The sequence below is a fragment of the Bos mutus genome, chromosome 17 (assembly GCF_027580195.1).
Source record: "Bos mutus isolate GX-2022 chromosome 17, NWIPB_WYAK_1.1, whole genome shotgun sequence".
In the NCBI taxonomy this organism is placed as follows: Eukaryota; Metazoa; Chordata; class Mammalia; order Artiodactyla; family Bovidae; genus Bos; species Bos mutus.
Genome location: NC_091633.1, coordinates 59,137,245 through 59,160,787, shown reverse-complemented (window position 1 = coordinate 59,160,787; position 23,543 = coordinate 59,137,245). Strand labels below are relative to the sequence as shown.

Below are 23,543 nucleotides of genomic sequence, written 5' to 3'. Positions count from 1 at the left end.
CAGCAGGGGTACTGAGTGAGGCTCACTCGTGGGTACTCTGGAGTCCTCTGACAGGCAGCCATGGCCTAAGGACTCCTGGACAGCCGTGCCAGACTTTCACTAGATCTGCACTGCAGAATCACACGTCCACCCCACCCTCCTCCTTCCCCCATCTCCTTCTCCTGGGCTCAGACCTGCACTGCTGTCTAACAGCTCTTCCAGCCTTCCCTGGCTCCCTCCCCACTTTCTGTCACAGATGTTTCCTTTAATAAATTTCTTGTATATCTGTTTCTGTCTTGGTGTCTGTTCAGAGGACTTGGACAAACAACTGTCTTCTTAAGACATCCTTTCAACATCATCTTGGGAATTTCCTTCATCTTTTTTGGTAGATTCCTTGTTCCTTGGGTCCCAGGTCTTCATTTTTCTTAACTTTCTTCCTCTTTTGGTGAAATGTATCCTCCATATGGGAGGTAAAACTGTTGAAACCTTGCATGACTGAAAACTTTATTTTAATCTCACCCTCGAGGGATGATTTGGCTGGGTATGGAATTCTTGTTTGGAAATAATTTTTCATCAGAATTTTAAGCACATTCTCCATTGCCTCATAGTTTTCTGTATAAATGTTGAGAAATACAATGCCACTTTTGATTTCTGATGCTTTGCCTGTGACCTGTTTTTCTCTGTAGAGGCTTTTAAAATCGCTGTACCTTTGATGTTCAGAAATTTTATGATGGTTCCGCCATGGTGTGTGTGTGTGTTTCCTTCATCTTACTGAGCATTTGTGGTTCGCACCAGTGTGGAAACACCTGTCCTTTATTTCTGGGAAGTGCTCTTATGTTCCTTCATATTTTTCCTCTATTTTCTCTGTTCTCTCTTTCTGAATTCACATTTGTTAGCAGTGATTCTTCCTGCATTGAGCCACTGATTTTCTTATTGTCTTTCTCTTTTGTTTTCTCAAATTCCAAGCAGTTCATTTAATTTTGTATAATTAAATGTGTGTGTGTGTGTGTGTGTTGCTCAGTCGTGTCTGACTCTTTGCGACTCCGTGGACTATAGCCTTCCAGGCTCCTGTGTTCATGGGATTTCCGAGGCAAGAGTACTGGAGTGGGTTGCCATTTTCTTTTCCAGGGGATCCTCCAGAACCAGGGATCAAACCTGGGTCTCCTGCATTGCAAGCAGATTCTTTACTGTCTGAGCCACCATGGAAGCCCTGTATGTGTATATATATATACACACACACATACATATACACATACATATATACATGTATATACACACACACATGTGTGTGTGTGCACATGTGCATGCATGCAAAGAACTGATTCATTGAAAAAGATCCTGATGCTGGGAAGATTGAGGCCAAGACGAGAAGGGGGTGACAGAAGATGAGATGGTTGGATGGCATTACTGACTCAGTGGACACCAGTTTGAGCAAACTCAGGGAGATGGTAAAGGATGGGGAAGCCTGGCGTGCTGCAGTTCGTGGGGTCGCAAAGAGTCGGACACTACTGAGAGACCAAACAACAGTGTATGTGTATATTTCTAAGACCTATTTTTGCTTCTTGGTCTTTTTTATAAAATAGCATTCTATTCTTGTGTTAAGGATGCTTTCCTTTATGAAGCTGAAGATATTAATAAAGCTTTGCTTTGTTTTTAAATTTCTTGTCCTCCCTTTATTGCTTCTCTTCAGATTTCCTTTCTTGTTTTTGCTTTTTTTCAATTTTGCTTTTTGTTTTTATTTTCTTTCTTTTTTTTTTTTTTACATGCATGGAGAGCCTTGGGTATTTTCTCATAGCCTAGGCGTGAGGCACAAATTAGCAGTTGGGGAGCAATTTGCTGCTCGTGATGGAATTTGATGCTTACCAGGCCTTACAGCAGTGTGGTAAGGCTGGCACCTTCATCTTTTTGCACACAGGCCACCTTCTCAATGAGGCCTGTTGTGACCACCTTATTTAAAACTGCACACACCTGCCCTCTGGTGCTTCTGATCCTTCTTTTCCTGTTCTGTATTTTCCCCAAAGCTTTTTTCCCCTCAGAGCACTTTTATTACCTAATATATTATATAATACCTTATTTATTATATTTGTTATTCATTTTCTGTCTTCCCTCAGTAGGAGTATTGGCTCCACAAGAGCGGAGATTTTGTTATTATTTTTATTTTCACAGATATCTTGCAACCACCTGGAATAGTGCCTAGCACAAAATATTAAATTGGGGACACTCACATCACTTGTGTGTACCTCTCATTTTATGAATTTGTTCTTTTTTCACTTTTCTCTTTTTCTTATGGTCTTATTTTTTTTCCAGAAAATAGTAATTCATTCTCTGGCCTAGAGGCGAAGGGTGGAGGATAGGAGGTGGGATTTGGAAGGGGCTCCAGGGTGATCTGCCTGGGATTCAGCAGCCCTGTAGCTGAGCAAGATGAAGAGAGCTGAGGTTCACTGTTAAATGTCTAGACGTTCACTCCATTAAAAAAATAATAATATGCTGCCATCTTGTCTTGTTTTACCTCAATCTAGATCCTCCCTTCATTAACCTGTACAGATAATATGAACTTTTAGTTTTCTATGGGAGTAGGAAAGGGAGGGTCACCTGCCTACTTAAGCTGGGGACTGGTGAGAATCTTGACATTAAACTGTTTCCTCATTGGATAACTTGTTTTCCTGTTTGAATATTTGTTTATTTTTAACCTAACGTGACCCTCCTACCTTCAGAACTACCTGGTGCTTTCGCTTTCAGTGATGTTAGGGTGCAGTGCACCGTGCTTCTTCTTGACTTCTCCATCCTGCCTGCTTTTGGGGATTTATACATTTTCAAATTCTTTAGCTGTCATTTTTGTTGGTGTCTGGGAGTCTATTATTTCCTAAACTATTTTGCAAAGCATTTATAAATTATATTCATCAAAATGGTATGTGCATGAGAAATAATGGATGATTAGATATAACTCCTGAACATAAATAAATTTCCAATAAATTGATAATTTCCTTTTACTACACCGGTCACAGTTTCCAGTAATCCAGGACACAGTTAGGTCCACACTTTGTTGACTGATGAACAGATTCTACTAGATTTGAGCGGTAGTATGATGGCATTTAAATATCCTCTTTGGAAAGTTTAAAAGTACTTTGTATATGTATTTGTATACTTGTGTGTTTTCTCATATCAGGAGAGATGTGAAAAAAGATATAAACCTAATTGGAATCTACAGTTAGCATTTAAGGAATAGAGTGTGGGGATTGAAAAGTAGAGGGCCATAAGTTGAGAATAGTTGTTCACATTAACCATGAGTGCTAGGGTTTTGAAAATGAAACAAAATCTTGGTAAAAGGTTGTATAGTTAGTGGACTTCAGACTTAAAGAAAAATTAGAGTTAGGGGGGCCAGGCTCTCATGTGACAGACCAGATGTTCTTGTATTATTCTTATATTTAAAAATAAAAAAAGAATTCACTAAACTAGAGCATATCCAAGACATTTGACCCATTTTAGATGACATATAGTCAATGTCCCTTTGCCCTCCCCGATCTTTGGAATATTTTCAGAGTCAGTTTCCTGCACAGTGTGAATTTGCTTTTGCCCTACTGCAGGTTATATGGCTAAAATGTGGGTCAAGGGCCATTCACCATGAGGCAGAGGAGATAAGCAGAGACTAGATCATGCTTACAGTGTTAAGGATCATGGATTTATTCTTAACTATAATGAGAAACTAATGAAAGGTGTTTCAGGTTTACATTTTTGTCTGATGACTCTGCTGCTAATCTGAGCTTAGACTGGAGGAGGACAGAAGCAGCTATGGTAAAATTGGTTGAGACGTCACGAATAACAGTCCTGGACAGCAGGTATTGCTGATTACCAATGCCACATGCCCCCATCTCCTTTCCTTGCCCAGAGAGACCACTTCCCACAGTAAAGACAGAAAACGCCTGGTACTCCATTTCCAGCTTCCCTTGCAATTAGTGCAGAGAGGCATGTGATCCAGAAATGGCCAATGGGAAATCTGATAGCTTCAGGAAAACATTTTCCTCTATAATTAAAACAGGAGAAAGCCTTTTTGGACATTTGGTGTGTGAGAACATGATGCTTGCAGCTGCTGCAGAGATCATAGACAACAGAGTATGTATGACAGAGCAGAAAGGTCTGGGCCTTTTTTCTTTTTAACTTTTTATTTTTACATGGATACAAAAAGTCCACATACTGTGTGAAAGGCTCATTGAGTTTTCATGAATTAAAGAAATCTATATAATCAGCAACCAATAAAAATCCAGAAACCCTCCTTATGCTTTCTTATGCGCTCTCGAGGTTAATCATTATTCTGACAATATGGATTACTTTCACTTGGATTTCTAAAAAAATCTGTTTTGTTTTTGTTTTTATCTTTCAGTGTTTTGCATTAGGAGATGGCATCATATTTTGTATATACTCTTTTGGGTCTGGCTTGCTTTTACTTGGGTTTCCCTGGTAGCACATATGGTTAAGACTCCACCTGTAGTGCAGGAGACCTGGGTTTGATCCCTGGGTAGGAAAGATCCCCTGGAGAAGGGAATGGCTACCCATTCCAGTATTTTTGCCTGGAGAATCCCATGGACAGAGGAGGCAAATGCGACTGAGTGACTAACTTTGTTTGTTTGTTTTAATTTTATTTTATTTTTAAACTTTACATAATTGTATTAGTTTTGCCCAATATCAAAATGAATCTGAATACCATGTTTGTAAGAGTCATCTGTCACTTGGATAGCTATAGATTGTTCATTTTCATTCCTGTAGAACATTATGTTTTGTGACTATACTCCAACTTATTCATTTGACTGTTGGTATCTATTTGGGTGGTTTGTCTAGCTAGGGCTCCTATGAATATTTTCATATACACACTGTTGAATATATGTATGCATTTCTGTTGGGTGTATATCTCTTTGATTTGTAGTAGTTCTTTAAATAGTTAAGATAGGATTCCTTTTCTACACATAGGCATAGGCATATTTCCCAATCTGTGACTTGTTTTCTCCACGCTCTTAGTTATATCTTTTGATGAACAGAAGTTCTTAATTCTGAAATAGTTGACCACTATTTGTTGATTGATGCTTTTTGTGTCCTGTTTAAGAAAATTGTACCTAATCCAGAGTTACAAAGATATTTTATTTTCTTTTGGAAGCTTTAGTTTCTGACTTTGACATTTAAATTCAAATTCATCTGAAACTGATTTTTTGTTTATGGTGAGAAGTGAAGAAATCAAGATTATTATTTTTCCCTCAAAATGGAAATCCAGTTCATCCAGCATCATTGCTTAAAGAAACTTATATAAATAACAAACCTATATATAACAAAAATATACATAGTTTTGTGATGGATTTTAAACCTTCTATTTGTTCTTTTTGTTTATCTTTTCCCTACTGCGCCAGTGAGTGTCATCTTTGACAAAAATCAGATGTCTTGTAAATTTGTGGGTTTGTTCCTAAACTCTGGTCTCTTGGTTTGTTAGTCTGTCTTTGCACGAATTCTGTACTGTTGCGGTTATAACTTATGTTGACCTTGTATCCAGTGGCCTTGCTAATTAACCTTTCTTATTAATTCTAATAGTTTATAGGTTCTTTCTTAATTTTCTAGATGTACAGTCATATAGTTTAGAAGTAATATTATTTTTTCTTCCCTTCCAATCCTATTCATCTTCTCTCTTTCCTTCTGTCCCTCTCTCCTCTGTTCCCTTCCATTTTCCTTGCATTATTATACTGTTTATGACCTCCACTACAGTGTTAAATAGAAGGGGTCATAGTGGATGATTGTCTTTTTATAATCTCTTTAGAAAATATTTTAATATTTCTCCATTCTATATGATGAGGGTAGGTTATTTGTTTGAAAAGATGCCCTTTCATATTAAAGAGACTGTATTCTGTTCCTGTTTGCTGGAAGTTAAAGTCATAAATGGGTGTTGAATTTGTCAAATACCTTTTTTTTGTCTGACAATGATTATGTGAGTGTCTCTCTTTTTTCTATTCAGTTCAGTTCAGTTCAGTCGTTCAGTCATGTCCGACTCTTTGCGACCCCATGAATCTCAACGTGCCAGACCTCCCTCTCCATCACCAACTCCCAGAGTTCACCCAAACTCATGCCCATGGAGTTGGTGATGCCATCCAGCCATCTCATCCTCTGTCGTCCCCTTCTCCTCCTGCCTCCAATCCCTCCCAGCATCAGAGTCTTTTTCCAAGAGTCAACTTTTCGCGTGAGGTGGCCAAAGTACTGGAGTTTCAGCTTTAGCATCAGTCCCTCCAATGAACACCCAGGACTGATCTCCTTTAGGATGGACTGGTTGGATCTCCTTGCAGTCCAAGGGACTCTCAAGAGTCGTCTCCAACACCACAGTTCAAAAGCATCAATTCTTTGGAGCTCAGCTTTCTTCACAGTCCAACTCTCACATCCATACATGACCATTGGAACAACTGTAGCCTTGACTAGACAGACCTTTGTTAGCAAAGTAATGTCTCTGTAAATAATATTACTTCTAAACTATATGACTGTACATCTAGAAAATTAAGAAAGAACCTATAAACTATTAGAATTAATAAGAAAGTTTAATTAGCAAGGCCACTGGATACAAGGTCAACATAAGTTATAGCATATTAAAAATATGCTATCTAGGTTGGTCATAACTTTCCTTAATAAAAGTGAATTACATTGATTAATTTTTAAGTGATAATCCAACCTTGCATACCTGTGCTAAACTCCACTTAGTTGGACTTGTTACTCTTTTGTTTTAGATTTTCCTATGTTTCATAAGAAAAAGTGGTCTTTAATTTTTTTTTCTTAAGAGAGGGATATTTTTAAAATGTTTTTATGAGGCCAGAACAACTTGTTGGAACCAAAGTTGTTCTGGCCTCATAAAAATTTTTTTAAAATATCCCTCCCTTTTCTATTCTCTAAGCATTTGTGCAGAGTTGATACCATTTCTTTGTTAAATATTTGGAAGAATTGAATGGTAATGCCATCTGGACCTGGAGTTTTGCAATGGATTTTTAAATTACAAGGCAGTTTTTAAAATAGATATAGTTCTATTCAGATTTTCTATGTGTTCTTTTTTGTTATTTTTGATAAGTTGTATTTTTTCAAGGAGCCTGTCAACTTTGTCTTCTGATATGTGAATATATATTATATATATATAATATATATATAAAATCTGTTGAGTCAATCTGATAGATTCTTAATTTCAGATGTTTTATTTTCAGCTCTACCATTTCTATTTTAAAAGTATATTCTAATTCTCAGATGAAATTATCATTTCATTTATTTATCTTTCCCTCTTCTTAGCTTGGTTAATAATAGTAATGGTTTTTTGATTGATTTCTAGGCTAGACTCTAGATCTGTGCTGTTCAGCCACATGTGGCTTTTGGCTAATCTTAATTGAGATATGTATGGTATAAGTGTAAAATGTCAGATTTTAACGATTTGGTACAAAAAAAAGTATGTAAAATAGCTCAGTAACTTTACATAGATCACATGTTGAAATGATACTAAAATGAAATTAATTTGACCTGTTTCTTTGTGCTGTTATAAATAACTTCACAATGTGGCAGATGTTTTGAGGGGAAAATAGGCTGTGTGCTTAAAGATCTTGAGGTTTCTAAGTATGTCTTTTCTGAAAGACCGCAACTAGTCATAGTTGCATGTGTTTGTAGAAGCACCTCTCTATCTGGGCAAAACCATGATTTGTAACATCTCACCTTGTCCTAGAATCGACAAACACCCCCATGTTTTAAGTGAGTTCAGAAAGACAAGCTACCTCCCTGAGGTTCTCCCCTCCCGAGACTGTGGCCTCCTATAGTCCTCTCTGTTTTAGCGGTTCTCTGACAACTGTAAAATGATGATTTAAAGAGATGCTGGATCATCAAAAAAGCAAGAGAGTTCCAGAAAAACATCTATTTCTGCTTTATTGACTATACCAAAGCCTTTGACTGTGTGGATCACAATAAACTCTGGAAAATTCTGAAAGAGATGGGCATACCAGACCACCTGACCTGCCTCTTGAGAAACCTGTATGCAGGTCAGGAAGCAACAGTTAGAACTGGACATAGAATAACAGACTGGTTCCAAATAGGAAAAGGAGTACGTCAAAGGTATATATTGTCACCCTGCTTATTTAACTTATATGCAGAGTACATCATGAGAATCGCTGGGCTGGAGGAAGCACAAGCTGGAATCAAGATAGCCGGGAGAAATATCAATAACCTTAGATACGGAGATGACACCACCCTTATGGCAGAAAGTGAAGAAGAACTGAAGAGCCTCTTGATGAAAGTGAAAAAGGAGAGTGAAAAAGTTGGCTTAAAGCTCAATATTCAGAAAACGAAGATCATGTGATCCGGTCCCATCACTTCATGGGAAGTAGATGGGGAAACAGTGGAAACAGTGGCTGAGTTTATTTTTCTGGGCTCTCGAATCACTGCAGATGGTGACTGCAGCCATGAAATTAAAAGACGCTTACTCTTTGGAAGGAAAGTGATGACCAACCTAGACAGCATATTAAAAAGCAGAGACATTACTTTCTCAACAAAAGTCCATCTAGTCAAGGCTATGGTTTTTCCAGCAGTCATGTATGGATGTGAGAGTTGGACTATAAAGAAAGCTGAGTGCTGAAGAATTGATGCTTTTGAACTGTGGTGTTGGAGAAGGCTCTTGAGAGTCCCTTGGACTGCAAGGAGATCCAACCAGTCCATTCTAAAGGAGATCAGCCCTGGGTGTTCATTGGAAGGACTGATGCTGAAGCTGAAACTCCAATACTTTGGCCACCTGATGCGAAAAGCTGACTCATTGGAAAAGACCCTGATGCTGGGAAAGATTGAGGGCAGGAGGAGAAGGGGACGACAGAGGATGAGATGGTTGGATGGCATCACCGACACAATGGACATGAGTTTGGGTGGACTCCGGAAGTTGGTGATGGACAGGGAGGCCTGGTGTGCTGTGGTTCATGTTGGTCACAAAGAGTCAGACACGACTGAGTAACTGAAATGAACTGAACTGAATTATTTGATAATGAAAAGAAGAAAAAAAATTCTCCTTGTGATGAGAACTCTTAGGACCTACTCTCTTGACAACTTTCCCAGGTATCGTTTAGCAGTGTTATCTATAGTCATCATGGTGTACATTGCATCCCTAGTACTTACCTTATCGGTTTTTCTTTTCAGTGATACTTAAGTCTGGCTAACTTGTTCTTGTCCTCCAGAGATTTTCTGCAATTTCTTAACATTTCTTCACCATTTTGGGCTTTTGATGAAATTATTGTTTTTGACATTCACTTCAAATTTAATTCAGAATTGTTCCTGTAGATTAGTAGAACAGTCTGTCTAGTTCTTATCTTTGTTATGCCTCTTTTTTTTTTTTCAAACAGGTAACTTTAAGATCACACCGTTAAAAACTATATAAGCTTGACTCTCCAGGAACTCTTTCTGGAGGAAATGTCTCTATATAAAAACTCTTGCCAACTTACAAGTCCAGAATTAATGTCTTGACCCTCTGTAGCAGAGTGACTGATTTTGACCTCAGGGTGACTTTCTTAGGTGGGGTCACCTTCTTCACTAGGGTCAAAGAGCTTGCTTTCCATAGCGAGCTCTTTTAGTTGGCTTCTGTCTTTCTTGTTAAGCTGCCTTTGTGGTATCCTTACTTTCAACAAATTTGGAACTTCTGAAGTTTCTTTTGGATCCTATTAGACTTTCTTTCTCTACAAGTAGGTCATCATTGCAGTTAACTGGTTGTATTCCTTCCGAAGTGGAAGGATGGTTAAAATGCCAGAATCTGCTGCTTCATGTATAACAGTTCTCGTTTTGAGAGTCTGTAGAATTTTATCAACTCACAGCTATGGTTAATGAAGGAGCACTAGGTGGTGAGAGAGGAGAGCAGAGAGCAACTTTCTTGAGGGCAACTTTCAAGTCATTGTTCCTTCTCTCATTTATTTTCTAGGGATATGTGATTAGCAATAGGAAACGACATATGAGCAGCTTTGTATTTGATATTTGATGTGATTTTCATTAACAAATGATTTCCTTTTTTTTTTTTTTCCTTGTTAAGGTAAGCTTTGTTTATGGTGGAGTTAATCCTTTAAATCAACATATTCTTAGAGGATATCCTGAACTAATACAGCCAGAGTAGAGCTAGTGGCCTAGAGGTTGCTGATAGGAAGCAGAAGATCTTGGAGCCAGGCTGAGAGATCACTTGAGAGAAACTCCTCATAACAGAAGTTTGCCAACCCCTGCCCTACATCTATAGTTAGCAGAACTGGAGGTATCTAGCCAATAAAAAATGTTAAATGAGAGTATATATGGGAAAAGAGCCAAAAGGGGAGATGGTAAGAAGAAAGAATGAGCAGGAATATAGAAAATTTTACATTTTAATGGTGATGGAAATTTTATTCATTGACGTCCAAATCAAATGGGAAAAAGAAGAAAGTTAAATTGGCAAAATTTTATCTTTTATTAATTTTCTGTTTAAAAATACAAGCAAGAGTGTAAATATTTTTCACTTAAACTATATTAGCCTTTTAATCATTGTTATAAAAAAGGCATTAAAATTGTACCTACTACACATATTTGAGTTTTTGTTTAATCCATGAAATAAGTTAAAATATGGCAGGATCAGAATAATAACTCTTTGGAGATGACTGAGAAGTTTAAACAGGGTACAATAGAACTGAAGTTGATACATGAGTTGTTTTTTATGACTCTCAGGCAATGTAGTTGATTGTGAAGCTATTTGAGAGATGTTAATAGCTATACATACTTTGTAATATACTTTTAGTGACTAAGATCAGTAATTTTCTTATGTTCTAAAGAAATAATGTACTAATAATATTTATTGAATAATTTACTACGTTTACAATTCTGTACTATCATGCCCCAAATTATACACTACAGAATCTTAGTATAACTTCCATTACAGTGAAGCATTTAAAAAATACTCTAATAATACCATTGAGTCTATCAAAAGGAGAAGTAGATAGATAATTAATTTGGTTAAATTTATTCACAAGATGATGCTATTAAAGTGCTACATTCAGTATGTCTCAACATGTCAGCAAATTTGGAAAACTCAGCAGTGGCCACTGGACTGGAAAAGGTCAGTTTTCATTCCAGTCCCAAAGAAGTGCAATGCCAAAAAATGTTCAGAGTTTTGTGTACTATTGAGTACCATTGTGTTCATTTCACACGCTAGCAAGTAATGCTAAAAATCCTTCAAGCTAGGCTGTAACGGTATGTGAACCAAGAACTTACAAATGTACAAGCTGGGTTTAGAAAAGGCAGAGGAACCAGAGATCAAATTGCTAACATTTGTTGGCTCATAGAGAAAGCAAGGAAATTTCAGAAAAACATCTGCTTCATTGACTATACTAAAGTCTTTGACTGTGTGAATCACAACAAACTGGAAAATTCTTAAAGAAATGAGAATATCAGACCACCTTCCCTGTCCCAGTGAGAGACTTGTATACAGGTCAAGAAGCAACAGTTAGAACCAGACATAGAACAACAGACTGGTTCAAAATTGGGAAAGGAGAATGTCAAGGCTGTATATTGTCCTCCTGCTTATTTAGCTTATATGCAGAGTACATCATGTGAAATGCCAGGCTGGATGAATCACAAGCTGGAATCAAGGTTGATGGGAGAAATATCAGTAACCTCAGATATGCAAATGATACCACCCTTATGGCAGAAAGTAAAGAGGACCTAAAGAGCCTCTTGATGAAGGTGAAAGAGGAGAGTGAAAAAGCTGACTTAAAACCCAACATTTAAAAAACTAAGATCATGGTATCTGGTCCCATCACTTCATGGCAAATAGAAGGGGGAAAAGTGGAAGCAATGACAGATTTTATTTCTTTGGGCTCAAAAACCACTGTGGATGGTGACTGCAACCAAAAAATCAAAAGACACTTGCTCCTTGGAAGAAAAGCTATGACAAACCTAGACAGGGTATTAAAAAGCAGAGACATCACTTTGCCAACAAAGGTTCATATGGTCAAAGCTGTGGTGTTTCCAGTAGTCATGTACAGATGTGAGAGTTGGGCCATAAAGATGGCTGACAGCCAAAGAATTGATGCTTTTGAATTGTGGCGATAGAGAAGACTCTTGTGAGCCCTTGGACAGCAATGAGATCAAACCAGTCTACCTTAAAGGAAATCAACCCTGAATATTCATTTGAAGGAGTGATGCTGAAGCTCCCATACTTTGACCACCTGATGTGAATAACTGACTCCTTGGAAAAGACCCTGATGCTGGGAAAGATTGAGGGCAGGAGAAGAAGGAGGTGACAGAGGATGAGGTGGTTAGTTGGCATCACCAACTCAGTGGATGTGAGTTTGAGCAGACTCTGGGAGATGGTGAAAGATAGGGAAGCCTGGCGAGCTGAGTCCATGAGGTCATGGTGTTGGACCCAACTTAGTAACTAAACAACAACAGTAAGGAGATGAACAGAATCTTAGTTTTGCTTTTTTGTCATTATTGAGATTCATTATTGTATACTTACCTGGAAAATAGATTATTCTAGCCAGGAGTGCTTTTCCCCTCCTCTGAACTCCTGTGGGTATCCATTATAGTAGTTTCCTATTGTTGCTATAGCATATAACCACACCCTTAGGGGCTTAAAACAACACACAGTTATTATCTTACAGTTCTGAAGGTCAGAAGTCCAGAATGGACCTAATGAATTAAAATCAGGTGTCAGCAAGGTGGGTTCTTAAATGGAGATTGTAAGGGAGAACTGTTCATTGCTTGTTCCATCTTTTAGAGGCTGCCCACATTCCTTGGCTTGTGGTTGCATCACTCAATCTTTGCTTCCATCATCACATCTCCTTTCAGTCTTTCTTGGCCTTCCTCTTATAATGACCCTGTGATTACATTGCACCTACCCAGGTAATCCAGGATAATCTTCCCATCCCCGGGTCTGTAACTTAATCACATCTGCAAAGTCATTTTGCCGTGTTAGTTAACATATTCAGAGAACTTGGGGAAGGACATGGACATCCCTAGGGGCCCATTATTCTTCCTACCACAACTTTCTCCTTTTATTTAGAATCATCGGATGTCAGAGCTGAAAGGAGCATTGGATGAAAACTTGTCCAATCCCTTTACTTTATACATGAAAAAACTGAATGAAACCAAAAGGCCGTTTGTCTTTGTCTGCCTCTAAAGCTTTATTAAAAGATTTGAAATAAGGCCTTAATTATGTTTTTTGTGCTTAACTGTACTTTTATCATAAGTATACAATATTTACTGCCTGAATGATTAAAAGGTTAGTCATAGAAACCAGGAATATCTTATTTCTGACTCAGCTATTTTAAGTCAGTGCTAATGGAAGTTTATAGAAAGCGACTGACTGAAAATACCATGAAGGATAGGGATTCATTTATTCTTATATTTTAAAATTAAAAGAAAGAAATTTTCCATCTTAAAAATAACTACCTTTTTTAAGATGCCAATTCTCTGTCTCTTGCCCAACTCTCCTTTTGTCTACTCACCCTCCTTCATAAAAAATGAAAAGAAAGACTAAAGAAAGAAACAAAGAGAAGAAAGAAAAAAAGGGAGAGAAGGAAAAAAGATACAGTGGTGTTCATTTAATAGTTTTTCTAGAGTAACTCGTGGAATCTGGATTGAGTTTCTTTGATATCCATTGCTATTGGGATGGATTGATAAGTATTATCTGTAATAATTATCTGTAATAATATCATATATTATCTGTAATGCACATCTTTCATATGTATTCAACCCAGGGATCGAACCCAAGTCTTCCGCATTGCAGGCAGATTCTTTACCAGCTGAGCCACAAGGGAAGCCCATTCAATAACTAAGATAATTTAAAAATCAGTGTTTATCTTTTAAAAACTGTTTCATAACTTTGGGAAATTTTTTTTAAATTTAGGTTTATTTTTTGAATTATGATTTTTCTTCTTTTGTTAAGGAAGGATAGTTTAGACTCTTGGTTAAAATGAAAAATTTTTTAAGTGTATCTGGAAAAACATTTTAAAAATCTAGATTTTAGGTTTAGGTTGTCATTCAGACTAGATAAATGACTTACTGTTTTCCAAGAAAAAAAGCTTTGATGCCTATGCAATGACTGATTTTCTTTTGATATTCTTGTAGTTTATATGGAATCTGATTTATTGTTTGGTGAGTTTGGATATATTAGGCATGGTTCTTAAAATAAAATATACCAGAAGCATTATGTTCTGCATAATGAGTCTTTTCTTACTTGTATCAGCATGGTTTTCCATTGGCCCTATACATCTATACATGTCTAAATCTAAACTTGTATGTTATACAGTTCAGTTCAGTTCAGTCACTCAGTCGTGTCCAACTCTTTGTAACCCCATGAATCGCAGCACTCCAGGCCTCCCTGTCCACCCAAACTCATGTCCATCGAGTCTCTGATGCCATCCAGCCATCTCATCCTCTGTCGTCCCCTTCTCCTCCTGTCCCCAATCCCTCCCAGCATCAGAGTCTTTTCCAATGAGTCAACTCTTCGCATGAGGTGGCCAAAGTACTGGAGTTGCAGCTTTAGCATCATTCCTTCCAATGAACACCCAGGACTGATCTCCTTTAGAATGGACTGGTTGGATCTCCTTGCAGTCCAAGGGACTCTTAAGAATCTTCTCCAACACCACAGTTCAAAAGCATCAATTCTTTGGAGCTCAGCTTTCTTCACAGTCCAACTCTCACATCCATACATGACCACTGGAAAAACCATAGCCTTGACTAGATGGACCTTTGTTGGCAAAGTAATGTCCCTACTTTTCAGTATGCTATCTAGGTTGGTCATCACTTTCCTTCCAAGGAGTAAGCATCTTTTAATTTCATGGCTGCAGTCACCATCTGCAGTGATTTTGGAGCCCAAGGAAATAAAGTCTGACACTGTTTCCACTGTTTCCCCATCTATTTGCCATGAAGTGATGGGACCAGATGCCATGATCTTCGTTTTCTGAATGTTGAGCTTTAAGCCAACTTTTTCACTCTCCACTTTCACTTTCATCAAGAGGCTTTTTAGTTCCTCTTCACTTTCTGCCATAAAGGTGGTGTCATCTGCATATCTAAGGTTATTGATATTTCTCCCGGCTATCTTGATTCCAGCTTGTGCTTCCTCCAGCCCAGCGTTTCTCATGATGTACTCTGCATAGAAGTTAAATAAGCAGGGTGACAAAATATAGTCTTGGTGTATTCCTTTTCCTACTTGGAACCAGTCTGTTATTCCATGTCCAGTTCTAACTGTTGCTTCCTGACCTACATATAGGTTTCTCAAAAAGCAGGTCAGGTGGTCTGGTATTCCCATCTCTTTCAGAATTTTTGCACAGTTGATTGTGATCCACACAGTCAAAGGCTTTGGCGTAGTCAATAAAGCAGAAATAGATGTTTTTCTGGAACTCTCTTGCTTTTTCCATGATCCAGCGGATGTTGGCAATGATGATCTGTGGTTCCTCTGCCGTTTCTAAAACCAGCTTGCACATCTGGAAGTTCACATATCGCTGAAGCTTGGCTTGGAGAATTTGAGCATTACTTTACTAGCATGTGAGATGAGTGCAATTGTGCGGTAGTTTAAGCATTCTTTAGCATTGCCTTTCTTTGGGATTGGAATGAAAACTGACCTTTTCCAGTCCTATGGCCACTGCTGAGTTTTCCAAATTTGTTGTCATATTGAGTGCAGTGCTTTCACAGCATCATCTTTCAGGATTTGAAATAGCTCAACTAACTGGAATTCCATCACCTCCACTAGCTTTGTTCGTAGTGATGCTTTCTAAGGCCCACTTGACTTCACATTCCAGGATGTCTGGCTCTAGGTGAGTGATCACACCATTGTGATTATCTTGGTATGTTATACAAGTTTCATTAAATACTGAATTGCAAATAATTCTATTTTTATTTTGTCTAAGATGGTACATATAGGTGCTTAACAACTATAAAACCATGGACCATGCCAGAAGTGCCAGATAACTGATAATGTTTATTATATTGTCATGTTCTCAGTGAGAAAAATGTTAATTATAAGTTAACTTTAGAATGCATTCATTAGAATAAATTATGTTTTGTTGGATGAAAACATAATCTGACTCTTCTTTTCTTGGCAGCAACTTGAATTGGTGGAACCAAGTGGCTGGATTCACGTTCCCTTAACTGATAATCATAAGAAGCCAACTCGCACATTCATGATACAGATTGCTGTTCTAGCCAATCACCAAAATGGAAGAGATACCCACATGAGACAGATTAAAATATACACACCAGTGGAAGAGAGCTCCATTGGTAAATTTCCTAGATGTACAACCATTGATTTCATGATGTATCGCTCAATAAGGTGACCTTAGAACAAAAGTCATTAAACATCTTATCAGTACATATTAAATCTGGTATCTTTATTGAAAAATAAATTAATTATTTTGCAATTTGGTATGCATTGAAAAGTATTTTATTGTAAATTGAATAAATACATTTTGGGTCATAATATCTTTATTTTCTTTAACATATAATAAGGCTCACATATTTTATAATTATTAAAAATGAACTTGAACCAATCATTTAATTTTCCTTATACCAAAAGAAAGCCAACTGAACTGAAAAAATTTTAAGATATACACAAGTATTTTTGCTAACTAGGTAATTATTTTATATAGTGATCATTCATTAGAGTAATGATGTATTGCATGTTTGGGAACAAAACTATGTTTTATCAATAGATATTATCTTTAATAAGTCAAAATTATTATTAGTTTTTTCTATCCAGAGGAATGTCTTATATTAATGCTAGGCCTTTAAAAAATTTTTTTTAATTTGTTTATTTGGTTGGTTCGAGTCTTAGTTGCAGCACACAGGCTCTTCCTTTGTGGCACACGGACTCTAGTTGTGACACGGGTTTAGTTGTTCCACAGCATGGAACAACTTAGTTCCCCAACCAGGGAGCGAACCTGTGAACCCCTGCATTGCAAGGCAGATTCTTAACCACTGGACCAACAGAGAAGTCCCAATACTAGGCCTGTTATTTATTTATTTATTTATTTTTTTAGGCCTTTTAAAAAACTGTCAAAATAAGCTTAGCATTCAGTGTCTTATGAGAACCACTCTGATTTGGGGAGTGTCATTAATTGTAGCATAATTATTGTACTTTCATGAAATATTTTTAACCCCAGTTGTCTATATCCTAATATTGTGTCAGATTGCTACTATAATCTACTGTTTATCCTAATTCTGATGCTGCTTATAGGATAGTTAGTTTCAAATTTGTATCTGACACTGAAGTCCCATTCCCTGAGGAATATAATGTAGCTCACAAAATTTTTTAAAATATGTGAAATTATTCTTTACATATAAAAATATTTTAAAGGTGCTTAAATGAGTTTTCTTTCCATGGTTTAACATGGATCCATTTGATTCTGTATGTTTTTCCCAATGCTACTTGCTGCCCCATATTTCTTACTTTGAGGGAGACAGAACTTCCCTATATTGGGTAATTTTTTTTTTTTTTCTTTTTGTGGCTGTGCTACATGCTTGTGAGCTGTTAGTTCCCCAATCAGGGCTCAAACCTGGACCCTTGGCAGTGAAAGCATGGAGTCCTAACCACTAGACCACCAGGGAATTCCCACCCCTTATTGGCCCTTGTTTGGGAAAGATTCCTCAGAGGTTCTTGCATTACTGGGTAGACTGAAGTCTTAAATTAACAAAGTTTAAAAAATAATTATGGGTTTGATTTTATTGTGGTAGATTTGATTTATTGTGGCCACTGATTTATGTGGATGCTATAAAAAATAAAGGTTTCATTTTTTTGACTCAGCAGAACCTCAGCTCTTTTTCTATGAGTTCCACAAAGAGTTTGTTATTTTCATTTTCTCCTTAGAGTAAGAAGCATGGTAGGTGACTATATGGTCAGCAAGAAGTCTGTAACCAAAACTCATTTGAGATCAGCAAATTAATCTCAAATACAGATGTGGGGTACTGGGAGGGAAAGAAGAGAGAGCTGAAGAAAAACATGGATAGGAGTTTTAAAAACAGGAGCGAATCAAGGAAGTAAGAAGAGTAATATATAGTTGGCACTGTATTAGATGTTCTTTGTTAGTCTGATAAGGAAAAATTTATGTAAACACAAGGTCTTCATCTCAAATACAGAGAAATCTAATAAAAGTTACAGGAGGTTTTATTAGTAATAATTATCATTTATCAGATGCAGTCTGTTATTTCCTACTATACTAATAGGTTGTGAAGAAACTCCTAAAATTAGTAGGGATTAAGAAGATTGATACTTTTGAACTGTGGTGTTGGAGAAGACTCTTGAGAGTCCCTTGGACTGCAAGGAGATCCAACCAGTCCATTCTAAAGATCAGCCCTGGGATTTCTTTGGAAGGAATGATGCTAAAGCTGAAACTCCAGTCCTTTGGCCACCTCATGCGAAGAGTTGACTCCTTGGAAGACTCTGATGCTGGGAGGGATTGGGGGCAGGAGAGGGGACGACAGAGGATGAGATGGCTGGATGGCATCACTGACTCAATGGACGTGAGTCTGAGTGAACTCCGGGAGTTGGTGATGGACAGGGAGGCCTGGTGTGCTGTGTTTCATGGGGTCGCAGAGTCGGACACGACTGAGCGACTGATCTGATCTGATCTGAAGAAGATTGTTGGGAAATTCAGTACGTTTTCTGCTTCTGTTCCCTTTCCCTGTTTTCCATAAGCCAGCTGGCTGACTACCTCATTAGGCATAGGAAAACTTGGTAGTGGAGGATTATGGAGGTAATGGTTCCCCTATTTTAAGGATTATCTGAAGTACAATAACAATGCATAATTACCTGAAGCAGTTTTATTTCTCTCTTGAAAGTATATATCCAATAAAAGATTTGTGTCTTGAATATATGAAGAACTCTTATAACTGAATAGGAAGAAAAAAAATTCAATTAAAGTGAACAAAAGATTTAAGCCAACATTTCACCAAAGAAGACATATGATTGGCAAATAAGCATATGAAAAGATGTTCAACTTCATTGGATGTTCAGTTCAGTTCAGTTCAGTTCAGTCGCTCAGTCGTGTCCGACTCTTTGCAACCCCATGAATCGCAGCACGCCAGGTCTCCCTGTCTATCACCAATTCCCGGAGTTCACCCAAACTCATGTCTATCGAGTCGGTGATGCCATCCAGCCATCTCATCCTCTGTCGTCCCCTTCTCCTCCTGCCCCCAATCCCTCCCAGCATCAGAGTCTTTTCCAATGAGTCAACTCTTCGCATGAGGTGGCCAAAGTACTAGAGTTTCAGCTTTAGCATCATTCCTTCCAAAGAACTCCCAGGGCTGATCTCCTTCAGAATGGACTGGTTGGATCTCCTTGCAGTCCAAGGGACTCTCAAGAATCTTCTCCAACACCACAGTTCAAAAGCATCAGTTCTTCAGTGCTCTGCCTTCTTCACAGTCCAACTCTCACATCCATACATGACCACTGGATGTTAGTGAAATGCAAATCGAAATCTTAATGAGATACCATTTCACAGCCACTAGAATGTCTGTGATTAAAAAGACAATTGCAAGTGTTAGCAAAGGTATGGAGGAACTGGACCTCATGTCAGACTGCTGATAAGGATGTAATTGATAAATAAACAATGTTGATAAGGAATTTGGTAATTTTTTTAAAAGTTTAACAGATGCATATTATATGACCAATCATTCCTCTTACAGGTATTTACCAAAGAGAAAAGAGAGTGTATGTCCATGCTAAGACTTGCACATGAGTGTTCATAGCAGCTTTATTTGTAGTACCTAAAAATTGGCAGCAAAGCCTATGTTGTTCAACAGGAGAAGGTATAAACAAATTGTGGTAAATCCATGTAATAGAATACTAAGTAATACAAATAAATGAAGTTAATGAATACATGCAACAATGTGGATAAATTTCCAAAATAATTATGCTGAAAGAAGCCACTAAAATGACTATAGTCTGTATGATTCCATTTTTTAAAAACTCTAGAACATACTCATCAAGTGATAGAAGGCATATCAGTGGTTGCATTGGATGGGTTGTAGAGAGAAGTCAGAGGGATGAATTACTTGAGCGGATGACAGAAATGTTCATTATCTTGACTGTGGTACTGGTTTCACAGCTATATACATACTCCAAAATTTGCCAATTTACACATTTAAAATGCCTTAATAAAGCTGACTTTTAAAAAATAGCTTATTCTACCTGTTTCACATAGGAATCACACAAAATGCTAAACTCAATGTAGTTATATTTCTTACTGTATAGAATCTGAGAAAACTAGCATTGAAAATCCATTTTAACAGTTAATAAAACAATGACAGAAAATTCATGGGTTCATCTGCAATCAGTATACATTTTTGAGTATTGATAAAACTGTGCATTTGTGAGATTTAGATGTTTTCATTTCACATGTAATCAAAGTATTGGACACTTTAAAAATCAGTTTATCAACTGAGGAAATATTGTCACAAGAAACACTCCATAAAACTGTGGAATTATAAAATACAACAGTTCATTGAAGAGTAGTAAATACCCAACTTATCAAAACACTAACATATATTGAGTGTTGAATTAGATGTAATAATAAAACCAAAGTAAATCTGATGCAGACTTTGCTTTCCAGTTGCTTTTAGTCTACTGAGGGAAATAATAGGTCTCTGATAACCAGGTCAGAATTTAGAGCGGTAAGATCGCTCTGTAGAAAAGAGAGTTGACGTCCTGTTCAGGAAGTTAGAGGTAAAGCTGGAGAAGGCACTGTGGAGGAGGTGGAATTCCGGAAAGAAAGACTGTTTGTAACATCAGCTAGCTCACTCACTTTCCAAGCTTATTCTCAAATCCAGACTATCGTTGCTTTTACATGAATAACAATGATTAATTTGAAACAGATGATTTGAATGTCAGGAATCCAGTGATGTTTTGTATGTTTGAAAGCTTCCAATGATTAAAACACAGGCCAGTCTTGAAAAGTAATTTTGGACACCATGGCTCTGTCCTTTTTGTTATTATGACTACTAGTTACAAATTTTTAAGAGTATAAAGTTTTGACTCAAATACAGAGATTTGATGTGTTTCTAGTGTTAGAAAATCTGGCTTTAAATTCTTAATGTCTTATTATATGTCATTTTTAATTGACTTCTTGGTTATTAGCTTGTTTCATCAATTTTTAAAATGATGAGTTGCAGAATATGTTAAAGCATTAGGGAAAATAATACTTTGCAGTTGTGGTTATTTGGAGACACTTTTGCCTTGTGGATCTTTTAAAGCAAGATTACCTTCTTTTGCCCACATTGTTTTGGCTTTCCTCACTTCTGCTATGACTCCCTGGGGTATGGTGTTTGGACGTGTTCGCTGTACAAGGCTGTTTACCAGCCATCTACAAGGAGGCTCTCTGCGCTTCATGATCTGCCATTTAGTTGAGCCTGCTTCTGTGCAGTGGTGTCTAGAAAGCATTAGAGAGAAGACAACAACAACAAAAGCCTCAGGGATTACTTTATTAATTATCCATAATAATGACTTATTCTATTAACAGGTCATATCTAAAGGCTAATTAATTAGGACTCCCCCCACTTTAAATTCAAGAAAATGTCTATAATCCATGGCAATATTATATGAAAAGTTGAAATTATTTTTTTACTAATATTAACCAGTCTATATTTTAGTTTTATGTGTAAGTACCCTCCCTTTTTTCTATGGCTAATCCAATGGCACCCCACTCCAGTACTCTTGCCTGGAAAATCCCATGGACGGAGGAACCTGGTGGGCTGCAGTCCATGGGGTTGCTAAGAGTCCGACACGACTGAGCAACCTGACTTTGACTTTTCACTTTCCTGCATTGGAGAAGGAAATGGTGACCCACTCTAGTGTTCTTGCCTGGAGAATCCCAGGGACAGGGGAGCCTGGTGGGCTGCCATCTGTGGGTCGCACAGAGTCGGACATGACTGAAGTGACTTAGGAGGAATCCTACGATGGTTGTTTATTTTCTCTTGTCCTTTCTGGTTAATAGAACCGATTTACTATTTTGCCAACATAAGCAAAATTACACCTTTTTAAAGGTAGTCTACCTGCTTATGAAATCTTTTTCTGAGTGAATTAATATTTCAGGAGATGATATTTCACACCGTGTATAATTGAAACTCTAGTATTTACCATCTCGGTTGTTTTAATTATTGCACTTGTGGCTGTAAACTTTCCACTGATGGAGTTCAGTGATCACCGTAAGATGATTTTCCACTGTGCATTTACTTTTCCAATGTTGAGAGCAAATTACGATTCTCTCCCTGTGGTCCTAGAAGGAACTCCCCCAACTATTTTTATAGACTTTATTCTGAGACTGGCTATCCTCTTTACCCTGGCATTCATCTATAGCTGGAGATCCAGATTTTAACAGATCATTTCCTGTTATTACTACAGCAATATCAAAATGCTGATCGCTTACCAAGAAGCAAAGTATTCAAAAGACTGCAGTAGAGCATTCAGCCAGCTGTTTGTTTTTCAACTGTTAAAATTCATGAAAATCACAGGTTAAATGGATGTGAAGACAAAACAAAATAGACTGTAGGCTTAGTAAAGAGGATGATTACAAGCCGTTAAGTTGTAACAGCTGTTGAGTTATAACACACTCAGGTGTCTATCAAGACAAAGGAAAGGGATTTTACTGTTTATTTTAAAACTTTATTTCTTAAGGTAACATTCAGTAACTGATAAGAGATACAAAGAACTTATTCTTCAGGAGTCTTCTTTCATTTTGTCCCCATCATTTGGGCTATTTGGAACAAAATTCATTTCTTTCTTGAAATCTTCAACTGCTAGGCTGGTGTTTGGGTGTACTTTTGAATCTTCTCCTTCATCTTTCTATACTCAGTAACTGTAAACCCTGAAGATTCTTTCTCCACATGAATTATCACTTTTAGTTTCACCTCATTCACATCTTTCTAGGTCAATTCAGTCTTACCAAAAAAAGAAAAGGTACCAGATAAAACTTTCTAATCTTGCAAACTGGAATAGATGCTAACAACCCTGCACTTTAATACACATGTGCATTCCCACTGGTAGGAAATGAGTATCACGCTGAACAGGAAGCTCCAGTGTTCTCTGACCCTGTCTTAACTAGTTCTAAGCCAGTCTCCTAGACCCACTCTTACTGCTGATTCTAGTTCTGAATTCCTTAGCTGCTTTTAGCCACTTCTTTTGTTTGTTTGTTCTTGGCCCTTTGGAATTTAATGATAAGGATTGATTTTCTAAAAGAAATGTTGGATTCTTGTGTCATTTTGGGTACATTTTATCTATTTTAATCAGTTGAATAATAGTCACTCTCCTAGACTATCTCTAATAACAAAGCTGATCATTTTAGTAACACTGTGCCAATGAAGAGAGATAAATACAGTGACATATAACATTTACTAAGGTTGGAAAGCATGCAACACATTTTATAAAGATTTATTTAGATGGAAATAATCGACTGTCATTTTTTTTGTTATTAAGGATACTTGATTACTTATCCCTATTAAATAAAAAAGATGTTGACTCTACACTGCTGTGGTCAGTTGTACTGCATATAGTTTCCAAGAGAAAAACTATCTTTTTTCAAACAACATGTATGATT

General features: G+C 37.3%; 1 protein-coding gene across 3 annotated transcripts in view; it reads left to right on the top strand.

The window, feature by feature from the left end:
* Nucleotides 1–16,387, top strand: part of ANAPC10 (anaphase promoting complex subunit 10) — an 85,310-nt gene extending 68,923 nt beyond the window's left edge. For all 3 annotated transcript variants that reach the window (XM_070386601.1, XM_005908280.2, XM_070386600.1), the window contains exon 5: nt 16,062–16,387. In XM_070386601.1, the coding sequence (XP_070242702.1) occupies nt 16,062–16,292 (231 nt within the window). In that variant the 3' untranslated portion in view covers nt 16,293–16,387. The remainder of the gene's footprint in view (nt 1–16,061) is intronic.
* The last annotated feature ends 7,156 nt before the right edge of the window (nt 16,388–23,543 follow it).